Source organism: Ixodes scapularis, unplaced genomic scaffold (genome assembly GCF_016920785.2).
Source record: "Ixodes scapularis isolate PalLabHiFi unplaced genomic scaffold, ASM1692078v2 PGA_scaffold0__279_contigs__length_252992795, whole genome shotgun sequence".
NCBI lineage: Eukaryota > Metazoa > Arthropoda > Arachnida > Ixodida > Ixodidae > Ixodes > Ixodes scapularis.
In genome coordinates this window covers 234,269,901-234,291,119 of record NW_024609835.1, presented here as the reverse complement: position 1 = coordinate 234,291,119, position 21,219 = coordinate 234,269,901, and the positions used below count along the sequence as shown (strand labels likewise).

The 21,219-nt window shown below is 45.0% G+C and overlaps 1 protein-coding gene across 1 annotated transcript in view; it reads left to right on the top strand.

The window, feature by feature from the left end:
* Positions 1-2,252: 2,252 nt before the first annotated feature.
* Positions 2,253-21,219, top strand: part of LOC120844459 (indolethylamine N-methyltransferase-like) — a 44,019-nt gene continuing 25,052 nt past the window's right edge. The window contains exons 1-3 of the mRNA XM_040216252.3: positions 2,253-2,272; positions 2,386-2,538; positions 3,245-3,454. Coding sequence (XP_040072186.1) covers positions 2,253-2,272; positions 2,386-2,538; positions 3,245-3,454 — 383 coding nt within the window. The remainder of the gene's footprint in view (positions 2,273-2,385; positions 2,539-3,244; positions 3,455-21,219) is intronic.

Sequence of the window (21,219 nt, the reverse complement as noted above, 5' to 3'; positions counted from 1 at the left end):
CCCTGATTGCGACAGCAAACAAATTCCTCTTCTTTTTGCGCGCCTTGTGCAATTGTTTAGCTCCGAATGCAAGCATGTGCTGTTATTCCTCCATCTCAACAAGTGACGGCGCAATTCCTTGCGGCCGTAACAGCACCTGTTCTGCGCATTCTTTAGGTTGTCTGAATTCTGCATAGTTCTCCCGTGACGTCAATGTTCCAATATAGTGGAAGGTATGTTGTCATGCGCTTGTACGAGCGTTTCAGGAAGTTTGCCGAACGTGCAAGGGACGTCATTTCTAGGGCATTTGATGGATAAAAATGTATTATGTGTCTTTTCTGCTCAAAATAAATGTTTCAAATGATAAGTTTTTTGGGGGGGGCTATTTTTGGGCTTTTTTTCTGGATCGACATTTGGCTATTTTTGGGCTATATCTCATAGACGTTTGGCGGGTTGGAGTTGAAACACCTGGCAACCCTGGTTGCAATTCGCGGCGCGTCCGCCGGGGAGACGGGGGTTGGCATCCCTGAAACCCCTCTTCTACCGTATATGTTTCGGCGCCAAAGTGGCCGATTCAAGCCAAAGCAGAACAGTCACATGCTGTCGAATATCGATAGTCCCAAAGCAGCACACGCGGTCGTGCAGTTATCCGAGTGGCCGCTGCGGGTGGAATGGTGGCGTTGCGATCGCAATTAATTCGGTTTTCGAGTACAGATCGGTGCCGCTTTTTCAGAGCAAGCTCTTTAGCGTTTCCCAACTGACTTGCTCTAGAAACGTTGGTCGGTGCGGACCCCGTCGCAGAGCCCATGCAGACTGCCTGGCTTCTCTGCGGACCCTGTGGGGACTCCCTGTAGACCTTGTATGGCTTCTCTGCAGAACCCATGAGGACCCTGTGTAGACATTGTATAGCTTCCCTGTGGACTCCCTAGGGACTCCTTGTAGACTTCGTATGGGTTTTCTGCAGGCACCCTATAGACACCGTAAAGACCCTGTGTAGACACCCTATAGAGTCCCTATGGACTCTATGTGGCGTCTTACCATAGCGAGGGTATAGGAAGACCACACATCATCCATAGAATAGGACGTCCATAGAACGTCCGTTGGCCAATATTCTATAGGGCAGCCATAGGACGACTTCACGGAGGCAACAGAGGTCGTGGTCTTCCTATAGACGCCTTTTGTTCTGCCTATGGACGCTGCTCTATAGAACGTCCTAGAAGTGTCCATACATATTTTTGTAAGGGTCATATTGATAAACGAACTATTACGCCACCAAAAATACATAAAAGCGTCTTAGAGCGAATTCGTGAAGTTCCAATGTTCGCCTCTATCGTTGGGTTGAATAGAAGTTGTCGAGAGCGGAAGTTAAATTTCAAGGAGAATAAGTGGCAATAAACATCTGAGACGTCGAACGCCATTTGTACTGAACTAAACACGCAGCAGTAGATCAGAGGAAGGGTAACTAAGATATAGACGTTGTCTTGCTTTACAGAGTGAAAGTTTATGTAAATTTCCTACTTGCTCTATTATGACTGACTTAACTTTTCTTGCTGACCTGTCACAGTTTTTTTATAAATATTGTTGCCTAAAAGAGTCTATACAAAGCAAAACTAGTGTTCTGTTAAAAAAAACACGTGAAAGTTACACTTATGCAGTTTGTGTAGATGAGTTTTTACGGCCAAGGGGTACATACTACAGGGGCTTATCGTAACAGTCATTGGGCTAATAATCAAATATTTCTTAATATAACTTTTTATTTAGTGAAAATAGACAGCTGGTTCCAATCAGAAACTTACCGAGCGTCATCAGAAACCACTAAATCAACTGATTTTAGAACAACTTGAAGTTCGGACGAAACTCGGGGGCTCACCAAAGTTAACATCCGTGCTGCAAGCGCAAAGCTAGCAGTAGCGGAACGCGATGATAATCTAATCATCCGCCTTTTGTGACTGCTAGCTTCGCGCCTCCACCACGAGTGGTAAATTTGGTGCGCCTCGACTTTCAAATGAATATCAAGTCGTTCCAAATATAGTTGATCTAGCGGTTTTTGATGACGCTCAGTACGTTTCGAATGGGAACCATTGTCTGTATTCACTAATTAAAAAGTTAATAACGATTTGTTTATAGTTTGCCGAGTGATCGTTACGATTAGCCCTCTATACTATGTGCCCCTCACCGTATAACCTACCTGTACAACTTGATAAAGTTTAGGCTCAACGCCTGTATTTAAACAAATCTGTGAAGTTTAAAAGAAAACACCCGTATATGTGAGAATGCAAATGAAACTAAACATGCTAGTGAGCGTGACCTGGAATATTCAAGGAAACAGATTATTCAATGAACTGTTCAATGCCGGGATAAAGCCGATAACGATGTATTTTAAATACCTTATATATTCAATTCCAGGAGTTCCACTTGGCACAAGTTGGATATCGTGTCATCCCCAGCACTGAGGGATTCTTACAAAGAACAATTTCGTGCACGGACATATCTCGACAGTCATTTCGCTGGAAAAGTTTCTCCTTCCCAAGTAGAAAAAACACATCGTTTTCTTCAATCGGGTAAATACCGAATTCGAAATGTTTATCTGTTCAAGTTCCTAATGTTGTTGCTCTTATGGTTGCCGATTGATGAACACGTAGACTTAGTGCTTATTTTTGTGTGGAAATTACAATTTGAGAACTCCGGAAGGTGCAGTTTTAAAGCCGCAGCATCCAGTAGACGCTTTACGCCCATCACCGTTCTTCGATTGCACGTGCGTGCGAGAGAGAGAGAGAAAGGGAGAAAGAACCTCCATTAAAGTCGCCCATGTCCGGGCAGTGGGTACTAGAGGGTGAGGTCTTCCGAAAATTTTGGCGCGTCAAGTCGAGTCGGGACAACTGAAACTCCTTTTTGTGGTTCCGAGCATTTCAGTTACTACAGCTGTCTTTACGATTAAAGTTACTTTCTTAAAGTTCCACATAGCATGCACACTCGCGTGCACACGTAGCATGGCGACGTCATGACGGTAAAAGGGAGCCACTTTGAAAGGAGAAACACACAAAAAAACATGGCAGTGAAATGAAGCTACTTCCCTTCCTCGCATTTCTATTGGGTGAAGTGTTCGGTGTCTCACCCGAGCACAGTTGGACGCGTAAATTGTGATTACAAAATAGGTAATGTTTGTGAACTACGATTATTTTGAGGATGAAAGCAAAGTAAATATATTATTGTATTTATTGGCAATTAAACTGGGTCAATAAAAAAACTCCGGTCTCTTTTCATATGATCTGATTCAGGGCGAGACCGTGTTGGATGTGGGCACTGGTCCGATGATTCTTAACTCGCTCATGATGTCAAGTCGATTCAAGCACATCGTGTTGAGCGACTTGGTGGGAGACAACAGGCTGGAACTCAACAAGTGGATTAACAGGGATCCAGATGCCATTTACTTGACCCCCTTTGCAGAGCAGATTGCTGCCATTGAAGGCTATGGGTATGTAGGGCTTTAGAAATCATTGCCGCATTAGTGTATTTTAGTCGGTAGCTTTCGTATTTGGTCTCCCTTTTTCTGGCGTCTTTTCCGTTCTTTTGTCCCCTTCTCCCTCGTGGTCCACTTTTATTATCGCTAAAGCCACCTTACTTCTCCGGACCTTGGAAGTTTTCCTTTGGAGATCTGAAAATGCATATAAGCTTAATCATGCTGACAAGGACCTGGAATCACAGAATGTGTTCAGCGCAAACTACCACATTACAGGACGACCTTTTTAAAATTGACATCACGACACTTAAGGTGGCCTGTTCGCGCCACGAGACATCACTTATTTCCACTGAATATAGCGGAGAAATTGGCGTCATATCTTTTGGTCACGGTGACATGACGGCAATTTCTCATCGCAATCTTTAGCGCGGAGACTGACGTCATGTGGGGTAAGGTCCAAAGGCGTTGTCACCTGATGTCGAATAGCCTAACTAAACATAAAGGCGAAATCAACATCAAGTGACTTGATGCCAAAAAACGCTGTCCCGTAAAATGAATTTATACTCTAAATGAAGGGTCGGAAGTTGACGTCCCGCGACTTTGGGGCACATTACGTTTTTTAAGGTACTTCATATATCCAATAAATTTGTCTGAGAAATTAAAAGCGCGCGTCAATAATTTTCTTGCTCAACTTAGCCGGTAAATTGACGTTATTCTTCTTTGCAAAGAAACTCTCTGACGGTCCTTCATTGGAGCCTTCCTGAGGGTTTCCTACACAATGGTGTCACATGAAATCACGGTGTCATGCTGTTGCGGGACGTCATATCGTCACGCGCCTTATGATGTCACGTAATACAATGATACTCCACTATGCCTCAGCTGGAAAACGCTTCGGTTCATTGATGTCCTCCCCGGCACGGCAAAAGGCACGCCAAGTAAAAAAAGAAAAAGAACTTCATGCGTGGCTCGACGCATTGGTCGGTTGGTCGTATACGAAGTACAGCTACCTCTCGGCTCTGCTGGTTGACGTTCTCGCGGGTGGTCATGCGGCCGGTTTTCAAAGTAAAGGAACTGCAGCCTGCCCCTTTCGGGGTTACGCGGACCGTCGACGAGCTCTCGTTCATGTGTGGGGCCTGAGAAAACCAGCTCCAGGCAATGAATGTCAGCCATATTGTAATAAGGGAATGAGGCGCTACACTTCTTTCAACAGGTGTTTTAGCACTGAGCCTCCAACCGGCCGATTGAATGCATTAATCGGTTTTTGGGGCGCGGAGCGACGTGGCGATGGCAACGACCTTGTTAGGCAGGCGCTGAGAAGGGGCGCCGTCGAAGTCGTAGTTTTGCTGTTCGCGAGGAGTCCACGCACAGGATAGTTCGATTGCGTCTTCATCTGAGGATGGTAGCTTCTAATGGTCACTTGCCAGGACGAGGTCTTTAATCGTTTCACAGCTGCGCCGATGTAGATACGCGTGATCACAGGGGTGGCATTGTCGGATGAGGCACGCGACCCTCTCCAACTCAGGAGCAGCTCGCTCTACTCGGTGGTACAGTTATTTATACCCTGGATGTACCACACGAGGTCTTCACCCGGGTGCTGCGTGCGACGCTAGAGCTCAAGCTGGATCCCGGACTCGTATCCCGCTGGCAGGAACTCCCGCAGCTCTCCACTAGATGGCTGGATGGCGCGTTGAGCAAACAGGTATGAAGCCACCGCAAGTAAACGGCTTGTCCCGGAAGTGAGCGCTTGACAGGCTTTGCCACTCTGAAGATTGGTACAGTGCTTGGGACAAGCACTGTCCAAGGCGCTTCATTTGCTCTTGTTATACCAAAATGGCCTGCGTGTTGCGCAATAACCGTTCACGCAGGCCAGAGAAGCGTTCTTGGAAGCCATATGATGAGTAAGGATTTCGAGATTCTAGTTGATTAAGTGTATATGCCCCACGTTAAATCGCCTCAATCTCAAGATTAATAATCGAAAATATGTTTAACACCTACGTAAAAATGCAAAAAAGCATGAACGAGAACTAACTATATGCACTATAAAACCTGGCAGACACTCGACTTCCGGTAGAGGCATCAAATTTCCGGTGCCTTCACTCGCGCGCGACTTGGAGCGCCGCTAAGCGGTATCCAGCCCTCTATTGTATAAATAGAGAGCTGGACACCGCGAGGAGTGCCCACGGATCTCTATAGAGATCCGTGGGAACTCCTCGCGGAAAGTGGCGCGGAATGCTGCGAGAGAGGGAAAGGTGCGCTGATTTGCAAAGCAACGTCTCGCTCTCATCTTTTTGGTTGGGCGGGGGGTCCACTCGAGGTGCCGCCACTCGGACATGGGTGTCGAGCTTCTCCAGGAAGTTAGCGACATATTCCCCGTAGTCATATCCTGTGTAGACGGGAATTGTGAGCCGAGAGCGGAGCTCGGGCTCACGCTGCCGCTGACTGCCGGTGTCGCCCGTGACGGCTGCCGGGCGCTCCCTCACCACATCGCGAGGTTGACGGCCATCCAGTTCATGACGGCAATGACGCCTGCGGACGACGGCAGGGCCCCCGATTCCGGGTCGTTGGAGTCGTGGTATTCCTTGATGTCCTCGTCCCGGTGACGAAGCTTGGGTGGCATGGAAAAGGAAAAAGCAAACCGAATGGAAACGAAAAACAAAGAGGAGGGCGCAACAAAAGAATTGCGAAAACACAGGGGAAAGGGAACACTAATACGCTTGCTAACTTGCGTACCAGCGAAAGCGTGTGTCAGAAGGTGCACAGGCAGAGAAAAAGTAAAGGGACGCAATAAACTAGCACTCAAAACCCAAACCTGCCAGAATCGGTGCAAGCGAAAACCGTGCAAACAAGCAAGCTGTCAGGAAGAAGAACAAAAACGTATAGACAATCACAACCCTGCAAGCCGGGAAAATGGCGCAGAGCGAATTACCGAATAATATAGGCCAAAATCACTGCTGCGGCCCCGCTGATTTTCGGAGAAATGCATCAGCATTTCGCACAGCGGTTATGTGAGCAAAGCATGGTGAATGCACCCTCTAAGCCCTTCTCCGCGGGGTGAACATTCTCGAAACCCCTCTTCTCCCTGGTTCATGCAGATCAGGTCACTTGGCGTGTGCAAGAAGGACGTGCGCGCGATACGTGAAATATGACAGAGCCCTTCCGTTGATTTGCATTCATTTTGTGCATATAGGGGTACGACACCGTGGGCTTGATGCGCGGTGACGTGGTAAGACAACTGCGAATCAAGAACGACGTCACAGACACAAGAACGGAACCGCAGGCCTTGTGCGTTCACAAATCTACTAACGGAGGAGCAGCCCGCACGGGCCATCCCGGGTACCGCCCACCGTTTACAAATGCGCGGGCACAGAAAAAACAACGAGTTCAAATCAACAAATTTTTTTAAGGTTGTGGAATAGTAGTGCGCGTACAAGATGTCCCCGGTCGTTGCTGAGTCCATTTCACGAGGTTGCCTCCACGTGCCTTTGATCTTTTTAGAGCGCAGCTCTTAGGCGCCCGTTTCAGGCATGAGCGGCGTCGGCGTCGCCGTCGGCGTAAGCGCGCGGTGCATTATGGGTAAATTTCCCCGCTAAATCTAGCGGAAAAAGTTCGCCCCGAAATCGAGCGGAAAAAAGTTCCCCACTAAATCTAGCGCAAAAAAATTTCCCCGCTAAATCTAGTGGAAAAATGTTCACGCTAAATCTAGCGGGAAAATGGCCCCGCTAAAACAAGCGGAAAAATTTACCCGCTAAATCTACCGGAAAAATTTCCTCGCTAAATCTAGCGGAAAAATTTCCTCGCTAAATATAGCGGAAAAATTTCCCCGCTAAATCTGGCGGAAAAAATACCCCGCTAAATCTATCGGATAGTATTTCCACGCTAAATCTAGTGGAAAAATGAAAGCCGTTTACAACTCCCTGTAACGCCGGATTAGAGCGCAGCTCTTGAGGAGGAGGAGCCAAGGCCACAAAGGTTACGTGACCCCCCCGGAGGTCACGTGACCTCGGGGCGGGGGGGGGGGGTCACGTGACCTAAGGGGGGTCACGTGACCTGGGGCATCACGTGACCCCCCAGAGAAACTTTTCCGCTACATTTAGCGGGGAAATTTTTCCGCTAGATTTAGCGGGAAAAGTTCTCCGCTAGATTTAGCGGGGAAATTCACCCATAATGCCCCACGCGGTTACGCCGACGGCGACGGCGACGCCGGTCAAGCCGGAAACGGGCGCCTAAGAGCTGCACTCTAAAATTTCCCCACTAAATCTAGCAGAAAATTTTCTCCGCTAAAGCTAACGGAAAAATTTCCCCGCTAAATCTAGTGGAAAAAAGTGAAAGCCGTTTACAACTCCCTGTAACGCCGAATTGGAGTGCAGCTCTTGAGGAGGAGGAGGGAAGGGTATTGAGGGGAGGATAGACACTTTCCTCCTCCTCCTCCTCCTCCTTCTCCTCCTGCTCCCCTCATTCTTTAATATGCTCCGGGGGGGGTCACCTGACCGCGGGGGGAGGGGGTCACGTGACCTCGGTGGGGTTGTCACGTGATTTCGGGGGCGGGCGGGGGGGGGTCACGTGACGTCGGGGAGGGGGGTCACGTGACCTTGAGGTGACCTTGGGAGGGGACACCTGATATGGGGGTCACGTGACCTGGGGGTCACGTGACCTTGGGGTGACCTTGGTCACGCCGACGGCGACAGCGACGCCGCTCAAGCCGGAAACGGGCGGCTAAGAGCTGCGCTTTAAAAATTCCCCGCTAAATCTAGCGGAAAAATTTCTTCTGGGGGTCACGTGATCTTGGGAAGGGGGTCATGTGACCCCGCCAAGGTCACGTGACCACCCCCCCTTAGGTCACTCGACCCCCCCCCCAGAACACGTGAACCTCAGTACCCTCCCTCCTCCTCCTCAAGAGCTGCGCTCTAATTCGGCGTTACAGGGAGTTGTAAACGGTTGGACTATCAACCCTTTTAATAAACTTCCTTTTCCTCAGCCCAATCTTAAAAGGGTAGCTTCTTCTTCTTCAGTCAGAGCTTAGACATAAGCTTCCTTTTTCTCCTCACGAAGAAGAGCAAAAACTCCATGGATCGTGAGGAGAAAAAGGAAGTTTCTGTCAAAGCTCCGACTGAAGAAGAAGAAGCTACCCTTTTAGGATGGGAAAAGTCGAAGAGGAGGAGAACTCTACGGTTCGTGAGGAGAAAAAGGAAGCTTATGTCTAAGCTCTGACTGAAGATGAAGAAGCTACCCTTTTAAGATTGGGTTGAGGAAAAGGAAGTTTATTAAAAGGGTTGATAGTCCAGCAGTGTGTTTCTTTCCCTTTCCGTCGCTTTTCCTAAAGTTGTAAAAGGCTTTCATTTTTTTATTAGGCCCTACCCCACCTCCACCAGAGTGCTCCGCGGATAGCAGCCTTTTCTAACCGCGCTACTAGTTTCGTGAAGCTCTCCTGAAGGCCATGTGCACCCGTCTTTCTACATGATGCCTAGGAAACACCTAGGAACAACTCCTCGTTTACCTATATTAGAGTGAACAGAGGTAAACGGTATTATGCCCATTTCGAGCGGGGTTCATATGTCCAACAGATGTGAACTCCCATGCGGATTCACGGAAGTAAATGAACTGTATGTGCCAGTTTACTAGCTATTCATGCCTAAAAGTCAGGTCTTTGACGCACAACCTAAACACGTCTTGCACTTTTTTTTATTTCACTACTTGGCACCCCAGCCGTTTTAGTGAGCAGTCGAAGATCATCCAGATATCTCAAAATATTAAATCGTGTCCATGAAGTGCAATTTTTCAGAAATGGACTTCCTGAACTTCGAAAAGTATTGGTCAGTAAAGGTGCCACGCATGAATCAACGCAAATTCTTCTTTCTTGCAAAAGGAAAGATCATTTTGAAGACAAAAAAAAAACATGCTGTAGTCAAAACGTGAGAACTTCCAAACAATTATGAACCGAAAGGCCACAAGAGGCTTGGAACGCCAGAGAATCGTTTTTCTGATACACTGTCTGATAGAAAAAAAAGGGTTCATGTTCAATCGTGTAAGGCATATCTTCAAAGTCGATCGAAAACACACTACGCATACCGTGCTCATCGTCCTTAAAGTGTTCGATAACGCTTGCTATATTTCGCGCAAAAACAGATCGCGCAGTGTGTATCACAGTAAAGTACTTGCAAACATAGCTGGCAAGAAGAACCTGCCATGACTGCCTCTCCGTACTAATAGCTCTGAGTGCTACACCAGTCCTGCGTTTTTCCGCGGCATTGAATCCTTCCTTTGAAGTTGCTCACTGGATTTGATAATCTTCTGCCGTCCCGTTAATTCCATTGCCCTACAAATATACGTATTACAGAATTTCACCTAGTTAAGTTAGCCAGACATTGTTTGTTTGAAGTTTCGTTGAAGTCTTCTTTTCCCGAATGCCCGCCTGTGTGAGTCCGCGTATCAGTTTGTCAGCGCCATGGATGACGTTGTAAAGAGAGTGGGATGGAGAAGGGGTATCGGGTTTACAAATTAAATACCACGCCACGGCGACCAGGAGATAGGGTGAGGGCGACGCGCGCTCACGTCAGAGCTTCGGACCAATAAGAACGTCGGAATGCTGGCGCGGAGCCGGAGACAAGCAGGCGCCTCCCCGATTTGGATTGTGACCCAGCTCAGTTGCCGATGGATGTGGCATAGAGTAATCTACACAAGGTAAAGAGCGGACACTGCCGTAGGCCCCAGCGTCCCGTATAACAACTAGCGCGCCAAACGGTCGATGAGAAAAGCTTACTCTTGATTCCGGTTCCGGTGGTTTCAGTTTCGGTTTCGTTTCCGGCGCTTTTTTTGCCGAGCTTGCTGTTGCGCGGCTTCTCTTACTTGATGGCACAAATGCTTCTTATTAGAGGCTTCACACCACGAAAGAGCAAAAATTATTGCCTTTACTGCTGTGAAATATTAAAATAGCTACTCTTGTCATACTGCTTCCGTTTGTTTACGTGTTTACAAAGTATTTTCAGGCAACAACAAAAAGTGCTTCAGATTGATTTATTTTCAGGTCAATCATAAACAGACTTGAACAATTCAGAATCGCGAAGTATTCTTCATGAGGGCACACACATTCATATCAAGAAGAAACGTTACAAGAGTCCCACATTTACCAACACTCCAAACCTGAACTTTCCAGCGATGGTAAACTGTTTGATTGAATTAATCATTGGTTGTCACAATGCTGAGCAGTTTCAGTAATGTGGACATGTGGACATAGCTATCATTAACAAGTACTGTAAGCGACTTTATTGTTGCGAGCTCGAAATTTAGCGATGTGCCAGTTTCGGGAATATTTCGCGGGCACAAACTTTCACCACCGTGAGTGACATTGCATGTATTCATGTCCATAGGGCAATTTATTCACGTTACCAATTTCTTGTGAACTTGATGAAATCGCGATATTTGCGAAAATTACGTCCACGCAAAGATTAGATCGTTTACGCTATTAGGGCACAGCCTAGACTGCACAGATTTTAAAGAAGCTGATTCAATGTCAATATACAGTACACTATTTGGAGTAGCCTAACACTTCTCGTAGGCTAACAAAAAGGACCTAATTCAGACCCAGGGAATATTCAACATTCCCATCCATATTCAACACAATGAGTGTACAGCAGAAAATATAGCAATGCTAGTACAGGGCCTGTGGGAATTACAGCAAGAACAGGCAGCTAAGGTCAAACCACCTAACATGTTAGGTAATAAAAATATACAAAAAATCTGTTACCAAGGTAATCACACAACATTTGGTCAATATACAAGGCACATTGATTAAAACATTAACATATCGGACATGTTCGGCATATACTCCACGCACACACCCATCAAAGATCACTTTGCTACAAAACGTCCTCATCCCGTATATAAAAAAAACTATGTCCTGCATTATAAAGTTGCAAAAAAGCCAGGAATATAATCGGCATGCAAACCGCACAGCCCAATTAGAAATCATTCTTTCATAGGCGCCTGAAACACCATACCATACTAAGCTTTGAACTTGTCGAGTTGAGTGCCAGCAACAGAAGAATGAAACCGAACTTTTTCCAAGTTTTGATTAATAAAGCGCACATGCCAGCACAACCGCACCCTGCAAAACATCTTCAAAAACCTCCGCTGACACTCCTCGGAGCATAAATGCAAAAAGCCAATACGTGACAGATGGTGATACAAAACATCACAGACATTGCGCAGGTGTACTACGCTTTCTATAACACACATGAAGTGAGATTCCAGGCTCTGAATGTAAGTGAAAGCAGCCTCCGAAGGCACAGTTAATTGCCGAACATCTTTCCTGGATAATGAAAGGCTTTAGGCATTGTAAAATACTGGTGGGGCCAGTTCAAGTTGTCAGACTCTTCCCTCGGTGACCCAGCCCTATTGGAAAATCTCGATGATGGAAAGATGACGGAAAAGGCTCATACAAGCGTAACCGTAATATGGGACATCCTATACAAGCGAAAAAGGCGGCTCCAGTATAGTGGAATAAGGCGGAACGATACAGGTGGGCGGAACCATACAAGCGTGTCGTATTATGGGACATCCTATACCAGCGTAGTGGATATAGGCGGAACCATGTAGGCAGACGGAACCATACATGCATAACGTAATATGGGACATCCTATACCAGCAAAAAGGCGATACCAGCATGGTGGAGCCATATGGCTCCAGCGTGTTGGTTTCGCCTTTTCACTGTTGTACAGGGCGATTTAGTTTTAAGCTTTACATATATGTTTAGAAAGGTCGTGAAAGCTATATTAATGCGGTTTGTGCAGGCGAGTTATACGGCCAGGCGTACGTAGTATAGGGACCTAGTCGTAACGATCAGTCAGATAATTGAATACAATTTGTTAATCAACTTTTTAATTAGTGAAAATGAAAATATGGTTTCAATTAGAAACTTGCTGAGTCATTGAAAACCACAAAATCAAGTCTTTTTAAAAGGATATAATTCAGGGGTAGCGTTTTATGCATTCTGTAAGAAGCTTTATTTGGACGAGTTTCTAGGTTTCAGTTTCTTATCAGAGCTCATCTCTGCGCCCACGGTCCTGTTCCCCAGGGGCATAGACACGCAACACACATGCGCCTTGCTTCCCTTCATCCTACGAGGGAGGCGAGGGGGCGGCTTCGCACTGCGGTCACCGGGCAGCTGGACCGCAGGTGCAAAGATGTGCTCTGGTAAGAAACCGAAGTCTGGAAATGCGTCCAAATTGACCATTTTTTTATAACGCCATAAAATGCTACTCGTCTTATATCTTTACAAAGAAAATTGATTTAGTGTGTTTTGATGATGCTTAGCAGGTTTCTAATTGGAACCATGGGTCTATTTTCACTTATTAAAAATTTCACGAACATACTATACTTAGAGAGAGGCTGAAGCAGTTTTGTATTTGAGAAAACACTTTTAAATCTCCTTCATTCGACCTCCAGAATCTCAAATATCAAAATTATTTGCTAATTTAATTAATCAAGGCTGCATAGTCATTTTTAAAGCGCTGTGAAAGCACCTCCCTGGAGAGCGACGTCACAACAGCAGCTTTCAAAATCTTTGTTCACGCATCTTCAGCGCCTATCAAAGCTATGCACGCACATGCTATTTTTTAAAAGGGCAGAAAAATGTGTCACGACTGGTGCCAGTGCCGGAGAATATACCTAGAAAACTTGCGATTGGACGCGCGGCCCTTAAGCGACACACGCTTGGCGGCCGAAAGGTCTTCTTACGATGTCACTGTTGGTGGGATGTTTTTTGTGTTTTCTCACGTTTAGTTATATCTTTGAGGAAAACGAACGGGACATTCAGATTCGCGGGATAAAACTACGCTAGAATGAACCTCCATCTAGTTTTCTGAAAGAAGCCTGGCACATCTCTGTAATAAGCCGACGGATCATTACAAATTAGCCTTTTATACTATGCCGCCCTGGCCATATAACTCACGTGCACAGACTGCGTAAATGTAGCTTTTACGGCTTTTTTAAAAAAAATCTGTAAAACATAGAAAAAAAACTGTAGAATGTCCCCCAATACGATACGATTGTATGGTTCCTTCCCCGCTTGCATTGTTCAAGAAAGACTTGTGGACATCCAGCGTTTCATTGGAATGCTGGATGTCAGCGAGTCTCTACATCAGTGAGTGGTTTCAAACAAGCATGGTGTTTGCACACCAGTAAGCTCTTATCCGAGGCTCACCAGGACCACTAAGAGCAGAGGCGAAATGTCGTGACCTGGTAAATTTGGTTGCAGGTATTTATTTTTACAAGAACTGCATGCAGCAAAGCTTAACTTTGCTTAAAAGAAGATTATTAAAAATTCAATACTGAACAATGGTGTCCCTTGAGCTGTCAGACCAAACTCCCACTCTTGCCACTCAGGAGTTCCTAACTTGTGCGTAGAGGATCAGCACAACCCAGATTTGTGCTGCGAGCGCACCTGCAATATAAAAGTTGAATAAACATGAGATGAAATATGAGACGTTTACAATTCTCTGTAACGTGAAATTAGAGCACAGATCTTGAAGAGGAGGATGGGAAGGTATGCCCCTCCTCCCCCTCCCCTCCTCCTCTTCTGCTCCCTCCCATTTAGCAGGAAACTTCCCTGAATTTAGCGGGAAAATTTCCCCACTAAATTTAGCTGGTTAAGTTTCCCACTAAATTTAGCGCAGAAATTGATGTCACATGACCTCAACACAAATGCAGTTTTTCCGCTAAAAGTAGCAGGGAAAATGACGTCGCATGACCGTGTCACGTCAGCCATAAAAAAATTCAGTTTCTCAGCTAGACTTAGCGGAAATATTAACGTCACATGACCACAACATTAATTCAATTTCCTGCCAAGTTTAGTTGGGTGGTTACGCCGACAGCGACGCCGCAAAACGCGGAAACGGGTGCTAAGAGCTGCGCTAAAAACTAAATGCATCAGGTGAAATAAAGTGAACATTAGAGATACTGTAAGAAAAAGAAGAGAATCTAAGATACCGTTCTCAGATCCTTCCTTTTGTCCGTTCTCAAATGTTTTGATTTCAAGAAATGTTTATCTCTTTATTCATACCCAGAGAACACCTCCCAGTTTCAGCATGAATGCAATAAATCAATGCAGACTAGACCTTGTAAACTATAATCCACATGAAAATTAATGTTTGCCACATAGTCATGTATGAGTCAGTGGCTCAGATCTCTAAATACATTTGTATTGAGGAACATTCTTGAATAAAACTTCTGGGCTTCGATTTCAACAGTTTGTACTTCCGTAAGGAACACTGTATGGCACTGATTTTTTTTTTGTGACACATCAGAAACAGCACAGCACTGTCATCCTCGCATACCTAACAAGAATTTGTATTTTTTTTTAGCATGGCATGTGCTATTCTAATGCCCATAAAGCATCCTTTAACAAAATTTCCTTTGTAGAGCTTTTTATTGGTTCTTATTTAGCTCGCACGACAGATTCGGTACCTTGAATTCTCACTCGGCATCAACAGTTTTATATATTAATGTGATAGCGAAAGACAAGATGTATGGACTTGAGTACGGCTCAGCAAGCACAGATGTTGAGAAAAGTACTGAAGAAAACTCAAATGTCAAAATAAAAATAAGCTGGAATGTGGAATTATGGACATGGACATGAATACAGTTAGCAGATTCAATATGAAGAATATGTGTTAGACGCACGCTCAAAGAAACCTGTTGCATCTATATTCATTCAAATTACTTTGCAGAACCCAGCGCTGCAGTCTCAGGTGGGAGTTCGCTGAATGAGTCTACTGAAAATGAGTGTAGACGGAAAAAGCAGTTTGATCTGCGATAATGAACATTACATAAGTGACATGTCATTATTACTGTTACAGTGCCGAATGTTCCAAACTGTCAGTCGCATCATTCTGTGAGTTCCCTCCGTACATTACAGGGTTTGGCTCTCTCGAATGCTTTGCGAGAAAAATGATGAACTGGAAATATCTAGAGTAGTTCTAGGAAAACTATTTCCAGAATCTTATCTCAGCATCGCAAAGAATATAAAAAGTTTCTAAAGACAAGGTTAGTGCAGGAGTTGAATAAACTAAATACTTTGTTTTCGAAACCATCTTGCCGTAGTAAACGTATGAAGTTCCCCTAGGTAGAGCTAGTCATTACGGATGATTGTGCCCATTGCGTACCATAAAAATTTAATTTGCGACCTACAATATTTACAAACTCAATTAACTCTGAATAAGTGGACCACTTGGCATTAAAGATTGGCCTCACCATGACTGTCTGCCAACATCTACATAATAATTTCCATGAACCTATGTATTTCAAGAAAATATTTGGTGCGAGCTGCTTAAAACACAATAGCACTTTTTAGCAAGTGCTGATTGTTGGGCAAGTTGGTACGGTACGTTAGAAAACATGATTGTGCTTTGAAGACGGGGACATAGGAAGGACAGACACCACAGAGTGCTAACTTTCAACTGATTTAATTCAAGAACCTCGGCGTAGAAACACACTGCGTCACCGCACCACATCTTAACCAATCCGTGGCCCTGCCACGGACCGCAAGTACGCCAACTCCTTATCCGCCAAGTCAATTGACGCCACACTGACACAACACGTGCCGCAACTATTTATAGCATCAGCCTCCATAATCTCTCTAACAGTCATATCTTTGTGCCTAGCAAGAACAGTAGACTGAGCAAATAATGGTTTGCACTCGCAGTCATGATCTGTCGTGTCACTGTCATGACTGCGGGTGCAAACCATTATTTGTTTCGTCTATTGTTCTTGAGAGGCACAAAGATAGGACTGTTAGCGAGATTATGGAGGCTGACACTATAAATAGTTCCGGCACAAGTTGTGTCAGTGTGGCGTCAATTGACTTGGCGGATAAGGATTTGGCGTACTTGCGGTCCGTGGCAGGGCCACGGATTGGTTGAGATGTGGTGCGGTGACACAGTCCGTTTCTACGCTGAGGTTCTTGAATTAAATCAGTTGAAAGTTAGCGCTCTGTTGTGTCTGTCCTTCATATGTCCCCGTCTTCCAAGCGCAATCATATTTTCTACCACACTTTTTAACACTAATAGAAAGCCTGTAGTGGGCCACAACTTAAGCAGTTTTCACTTCATTATAAAGAGCAATTACACATATGTGAACCATGAATATAGGCCTGCACTGAATTTTTTTCTTAAGCTGAACGTGCTATGCTCTGTTTACTATATAAATCTTTGCAGAGCTGACAATGTGCAAGTTCCTGTTTTTTTATATTTCACATGTCCCGACTGGTGAGTGTGGTAGGGACATAAGATTGATGACACCAACGAAACACAATGATTATTTTAAGAATTTGTTTGGGTATAGCACGAGCAAGGAGATCTGCGGGAAGTTATTTCTGTGACACCGTCGAACCTACATCCGCGGGCTTTAAGTTCACATGTTAATCATGTCTGCAGACTCCTTTTTGTAATTGGAATTTCATCCAACCCAAGCTTTGAATATGTTTTTTTTTTCATTTTAGGCTTAGTAGTGCTTTTGCTGTTCTATTAATAGGTAAGAAAAATGCTTATTTCAAGTGGCATACCTAACACCTGGTGGCACGAGGACTCCCCTGTCGTGACGCAGACCGAAAGTCACAGCCAGGGAGATACTGCGATGCTCTTGTTGCTGGGATTACCTCCCCCATGGTCCTGCCCAGACCACAGAAAAAGATTGAGTCCAAGCCTGTGGCCACTAGGATCTCCAGATCTTGAGGCACCCAAGTAGCTGAAAATAAAAACAAATCACAATCAAGTACTTGGCAGAGCTACATTAGAATGGCTAGCATATTCTTTCGTGATCAGCACATAGATCCTCTTATTTTAGTCATAGTCACCCCCCAGGACAAAGCTACGTAGGCGTTAAAATGATGGGTACCGAATTTAGGTGAATGATCAAATGCATTCATTTAACCCCCTTTCGCCCCAACCTGAGACTTCTGTCAAATATTCACATTCAACTGTAAAGACTACAAATAAAACTACTACTGCAATGCAAAGCCGTATAGTGGGAGTTTAGCCAGCGGGTGTGGCAACGAAGGCGCCGGAGAGGAGGAAAGGGAGGAAAACGCCGAAGGAGAGAGAGAGAAGGCAGCAGAGAAACAAAGAGGAGACGACCACCATTTTGACGCAAAGCTGTCTGCACGGAGCACTGTTGAGGCTACGTGTCGTCTGCTACGGGCTTATTTATTTTTTTTGCCTAAATAAAAGTGCGTTCAAACATGGAGAAACTTCTTTCTTTAGGTTTTTAAGCCACCGAGGAATAACACTATATCATTTTATTGCCAGAGCCTGCCAAATAAAAGGAAAGAACCGAAATTTGAATATCGATCCCATGCCGGGCGAATGAACGAAAATGGCGGCCCTCCCCGCTCAGCTGGGAGCAGCCTAGAGTTCACGCGCATGCGCTCACGCCTCTTGCTCTGTGCCGCGGGCTGATCAGCTCACTCGGAAGGGAGACGTTACGGCAGCGAAATCATAGACTGCCAGACTCTCCCCATATATGGCTCTGCTGCAATGGAAAGATTTTCCTACCCTCGTGCTCAGCGAGTGTCGACTGTGGATACAACTCCGGTTCATACACTGGCTGAACATGAGGGTAGAGTGTACCAGCAGAGGGCAGGTGTCTGTATACAAAGAGTTTAGTTGGCACACCAAGAGGCTAACGAATAAGAATGGGTACCACTCTGAGCAAAATGCCAAAAAAGCGTGGATCTCGGCTTGACACTAACAGCGGCACACAGTATCTATTTTAGTGACAAAGGGGTACTAAATCATTATTTTCAGCTTCCTAACTAAACTAAATATTCTTCCCGGCTTGCTTTTTAGGAAAATCTCCAAATTTACAAAAACTACTAAGACAACGTCTAAAAAAAAAAAAAAGCAATGGCAAAACCAGCAATTGAATTCGCCTGCTCTCCAGTAGCAGGACATCTATGGCAGGCAGACCTGCAGAATGAGCAAGCAGTTTGAGAAACAGAGTATGTCCTATGTATAATTTTTTTTATGCTGCAAAGCAAGCGCTGGAAGGAGGTTTCACGACATTAACGAAATTTCTTGCAATCAGTTGAGAACAAATTAGAGCAGTGAACTTGTCCTTGCTTCTGGCATAACGTCTTAGTGTTGCCCATGGAAACTCACATAAATTTGAAAATAAAAACAAAAAAGACTAACCTTCATAAAAAAATCTAACTTCGGCAAAGAAAAGTTACCTTGGAAAAAATATGTACAATACAGTTGTACAGCGTGCATTTGTGTGCTTAACCAATTTTGAGGCAAATCGGCGACAATGAAAAGAAGATGTTTGAGTACAATTAAGGGAAAGACAGAAAGGATGCATACCTACAACAAAAACATTTAGAACGACCACGGGCAGGAAACTCTGGTGAGGCTCTCGGAGTGACTCCCTCATATGGGCCTGCGCAGACCACGTAGAACAAGATCGGTCAGAGCTTGCAGCCATAAGGTGCTTCATACCATGAAGTTACAGAAGCGGGTGCAATTGGAAGCAAAGTGCATTTCATTTCTCTGAAAAACGAAGAGTTTAATAGGTAGCTTGCATTCATAAGGTGATACAGTCATGAATGCACAGACTTTTCAATGCAGCGCTATATCACCAACTTGTTAACCATGCCGGGCAACACTAAAAACTGAGAGCATTATTTTAAACTATCTCAGCTTAAAGTTAACCACGACAGAAGCTTCAAGCCATCCTTGCAAATTCAGTGCACAAAGCAAGCCATGTGACCTAGTTGGACGCCATGGTACGTCGAGCTTATAATCATGCGTCATGCTGTTTTTGCTGCAAAGGCTTGTAGTTTCAAAAGTGGTCCAGCTTAAAGAGACTAAAAGTATAGACGTTTATGAGTGGGGCCCTCATTTAGTCTGCAGCTACATTGCGAAATAGGACGTTCCAACCGGGATGTTTGCTGCCTGTAACCACACGACCAGCTTGTGCCCAGCGATTGTTCGAGCTGAATACATGTCCTCGACAGTGCCATTATTTGACAAGCATTTCTATGACTGTTAAACATGACTGACTTACAGAGAGACTCCACCTCAACGACTAATGACTTGGGATACCTAACTGAATACTGATATATCAACTAAATGCAAAACAATTACCTGGCAAGCATTAAATTTTTCAAGAGGCTGGGTTGACTCCGCATTAAGTTGAAGGAGTCGATGCGTAATAGGACAATACAAACAAAAATATGCCTTAGAATTCCTTTTGCACCCCCAAAATGATGTGTTTTTGAAGGTAAGGTACACAATGTTCTTGATTTAGAAAGTGCCTCAGCTGTACAAATGCATATGCAATAAGGGCACTTGCCAAGCCTATTCTACTCAGCTCTGTGCAGGTTGAGCTAAGTTAGATAATAGAAGTACATGCTCACTGACACCATCAGAAAGGCAGGGAGAAGTCTCCGTTGTTCGACCTCCAGCCCGTCTGCTACCTTCGATGACGTTTCAGCGCCTGATGAGCCTGGAGCGAGCACATCTGTCTAAAGCGGGGTGAAAAGCACAAGCATGTGCTGGAGGACGCCCAGCCATTCTCTTTTTGTCATTGGCTATACTACATATTTTTAGTAAAACATATTTTTAAGTGAGGAAAAGTACTGCAAATATGCAGTCCACCTTAAAGATAACAACAGTTGCCATTCACCATTTTCCAAATAAGTGCTCCCACGTACCGGAACATCTACACATGTGGTGCGTGAGTAGGTTCAGGACTGAGAGGCTAGAAAACGAAGCGCTCGCAAGGCTTGTCTGGCCCTTCCAACCATGCGGGTACATTCGTTGCAAGTTCCCGATTTGTAGACAAAATGATTTAGAATGAGCAAATCTTGTCTACGCCCGAGGTAGAACATTGAATTGCGATTCCCCCATATTGTGCGAACCATCCTTCAAACTGCGGTACCACCTGCAAATAAACTATGTAGTGCTGCGGCACGCGTCCTTGCTGCCTGCTTCAGAGGAAAACCACTGCTCGTGTTGAAGACGACATCCCACAGTGGACAGGCAACAATTTTTAACGAACAAAAACAAAATTGATATCATTCAATAGACACAGATAGGCTCACAAAGTGTCGGCACCATGATTGTTGTTGTTGGTTTTACTCTTGCATACAAACAAAGGTGACTTCCTCTCTCCTCCATGGACAGTAAAACCCCCTTATCTTGGTGGCCCCTATTTCTTCTCGAATCGGTCACAGAGGACATAATCGCAGTCACTGAATTCCGCAAAATTAAAGGCCGCGAAAAGTAAAGGTTCGCCAACATTAAGGGGTTTACTGTTCTTCTGAGTGTCACATGATGTTAACATTTCAAGGAGGCTGAAGGTATTGGTTTAAGAAAAAATTGACCTATGAAAAAAATGCCCTTCTCCAGGTTAGGCACGCGAGGTTCTTTTGCACTACCTATAAGGTGGCAAGTTTATTTCGGCAGAGCTTTTGGTAAAACGGAGTCACAAAAGTAGCTATACTTGGCGTCAACTATTTTGTGCTGCATTATAAAGCCAGAGTAGATTCCACAGTGCGTGCTTCAGCAGAGCACTGTTTGTTGCGAGAGCATATGTGGTTTAGTGTTGCATCCCATTTGCATAATCTAGAGAAACTAGCGCTGACAGAGTTGGAGCACTCCAAATATTAACAGCCGACTGTAGAAGCATTGAGAGATGCACACATGCGAACTGTGCATTTCTTAAAGGTGGGTCCGAGCAAAGGTAAAAACAATATCTATACTTACGGCGGCCATACTTGCCTTTCCCAA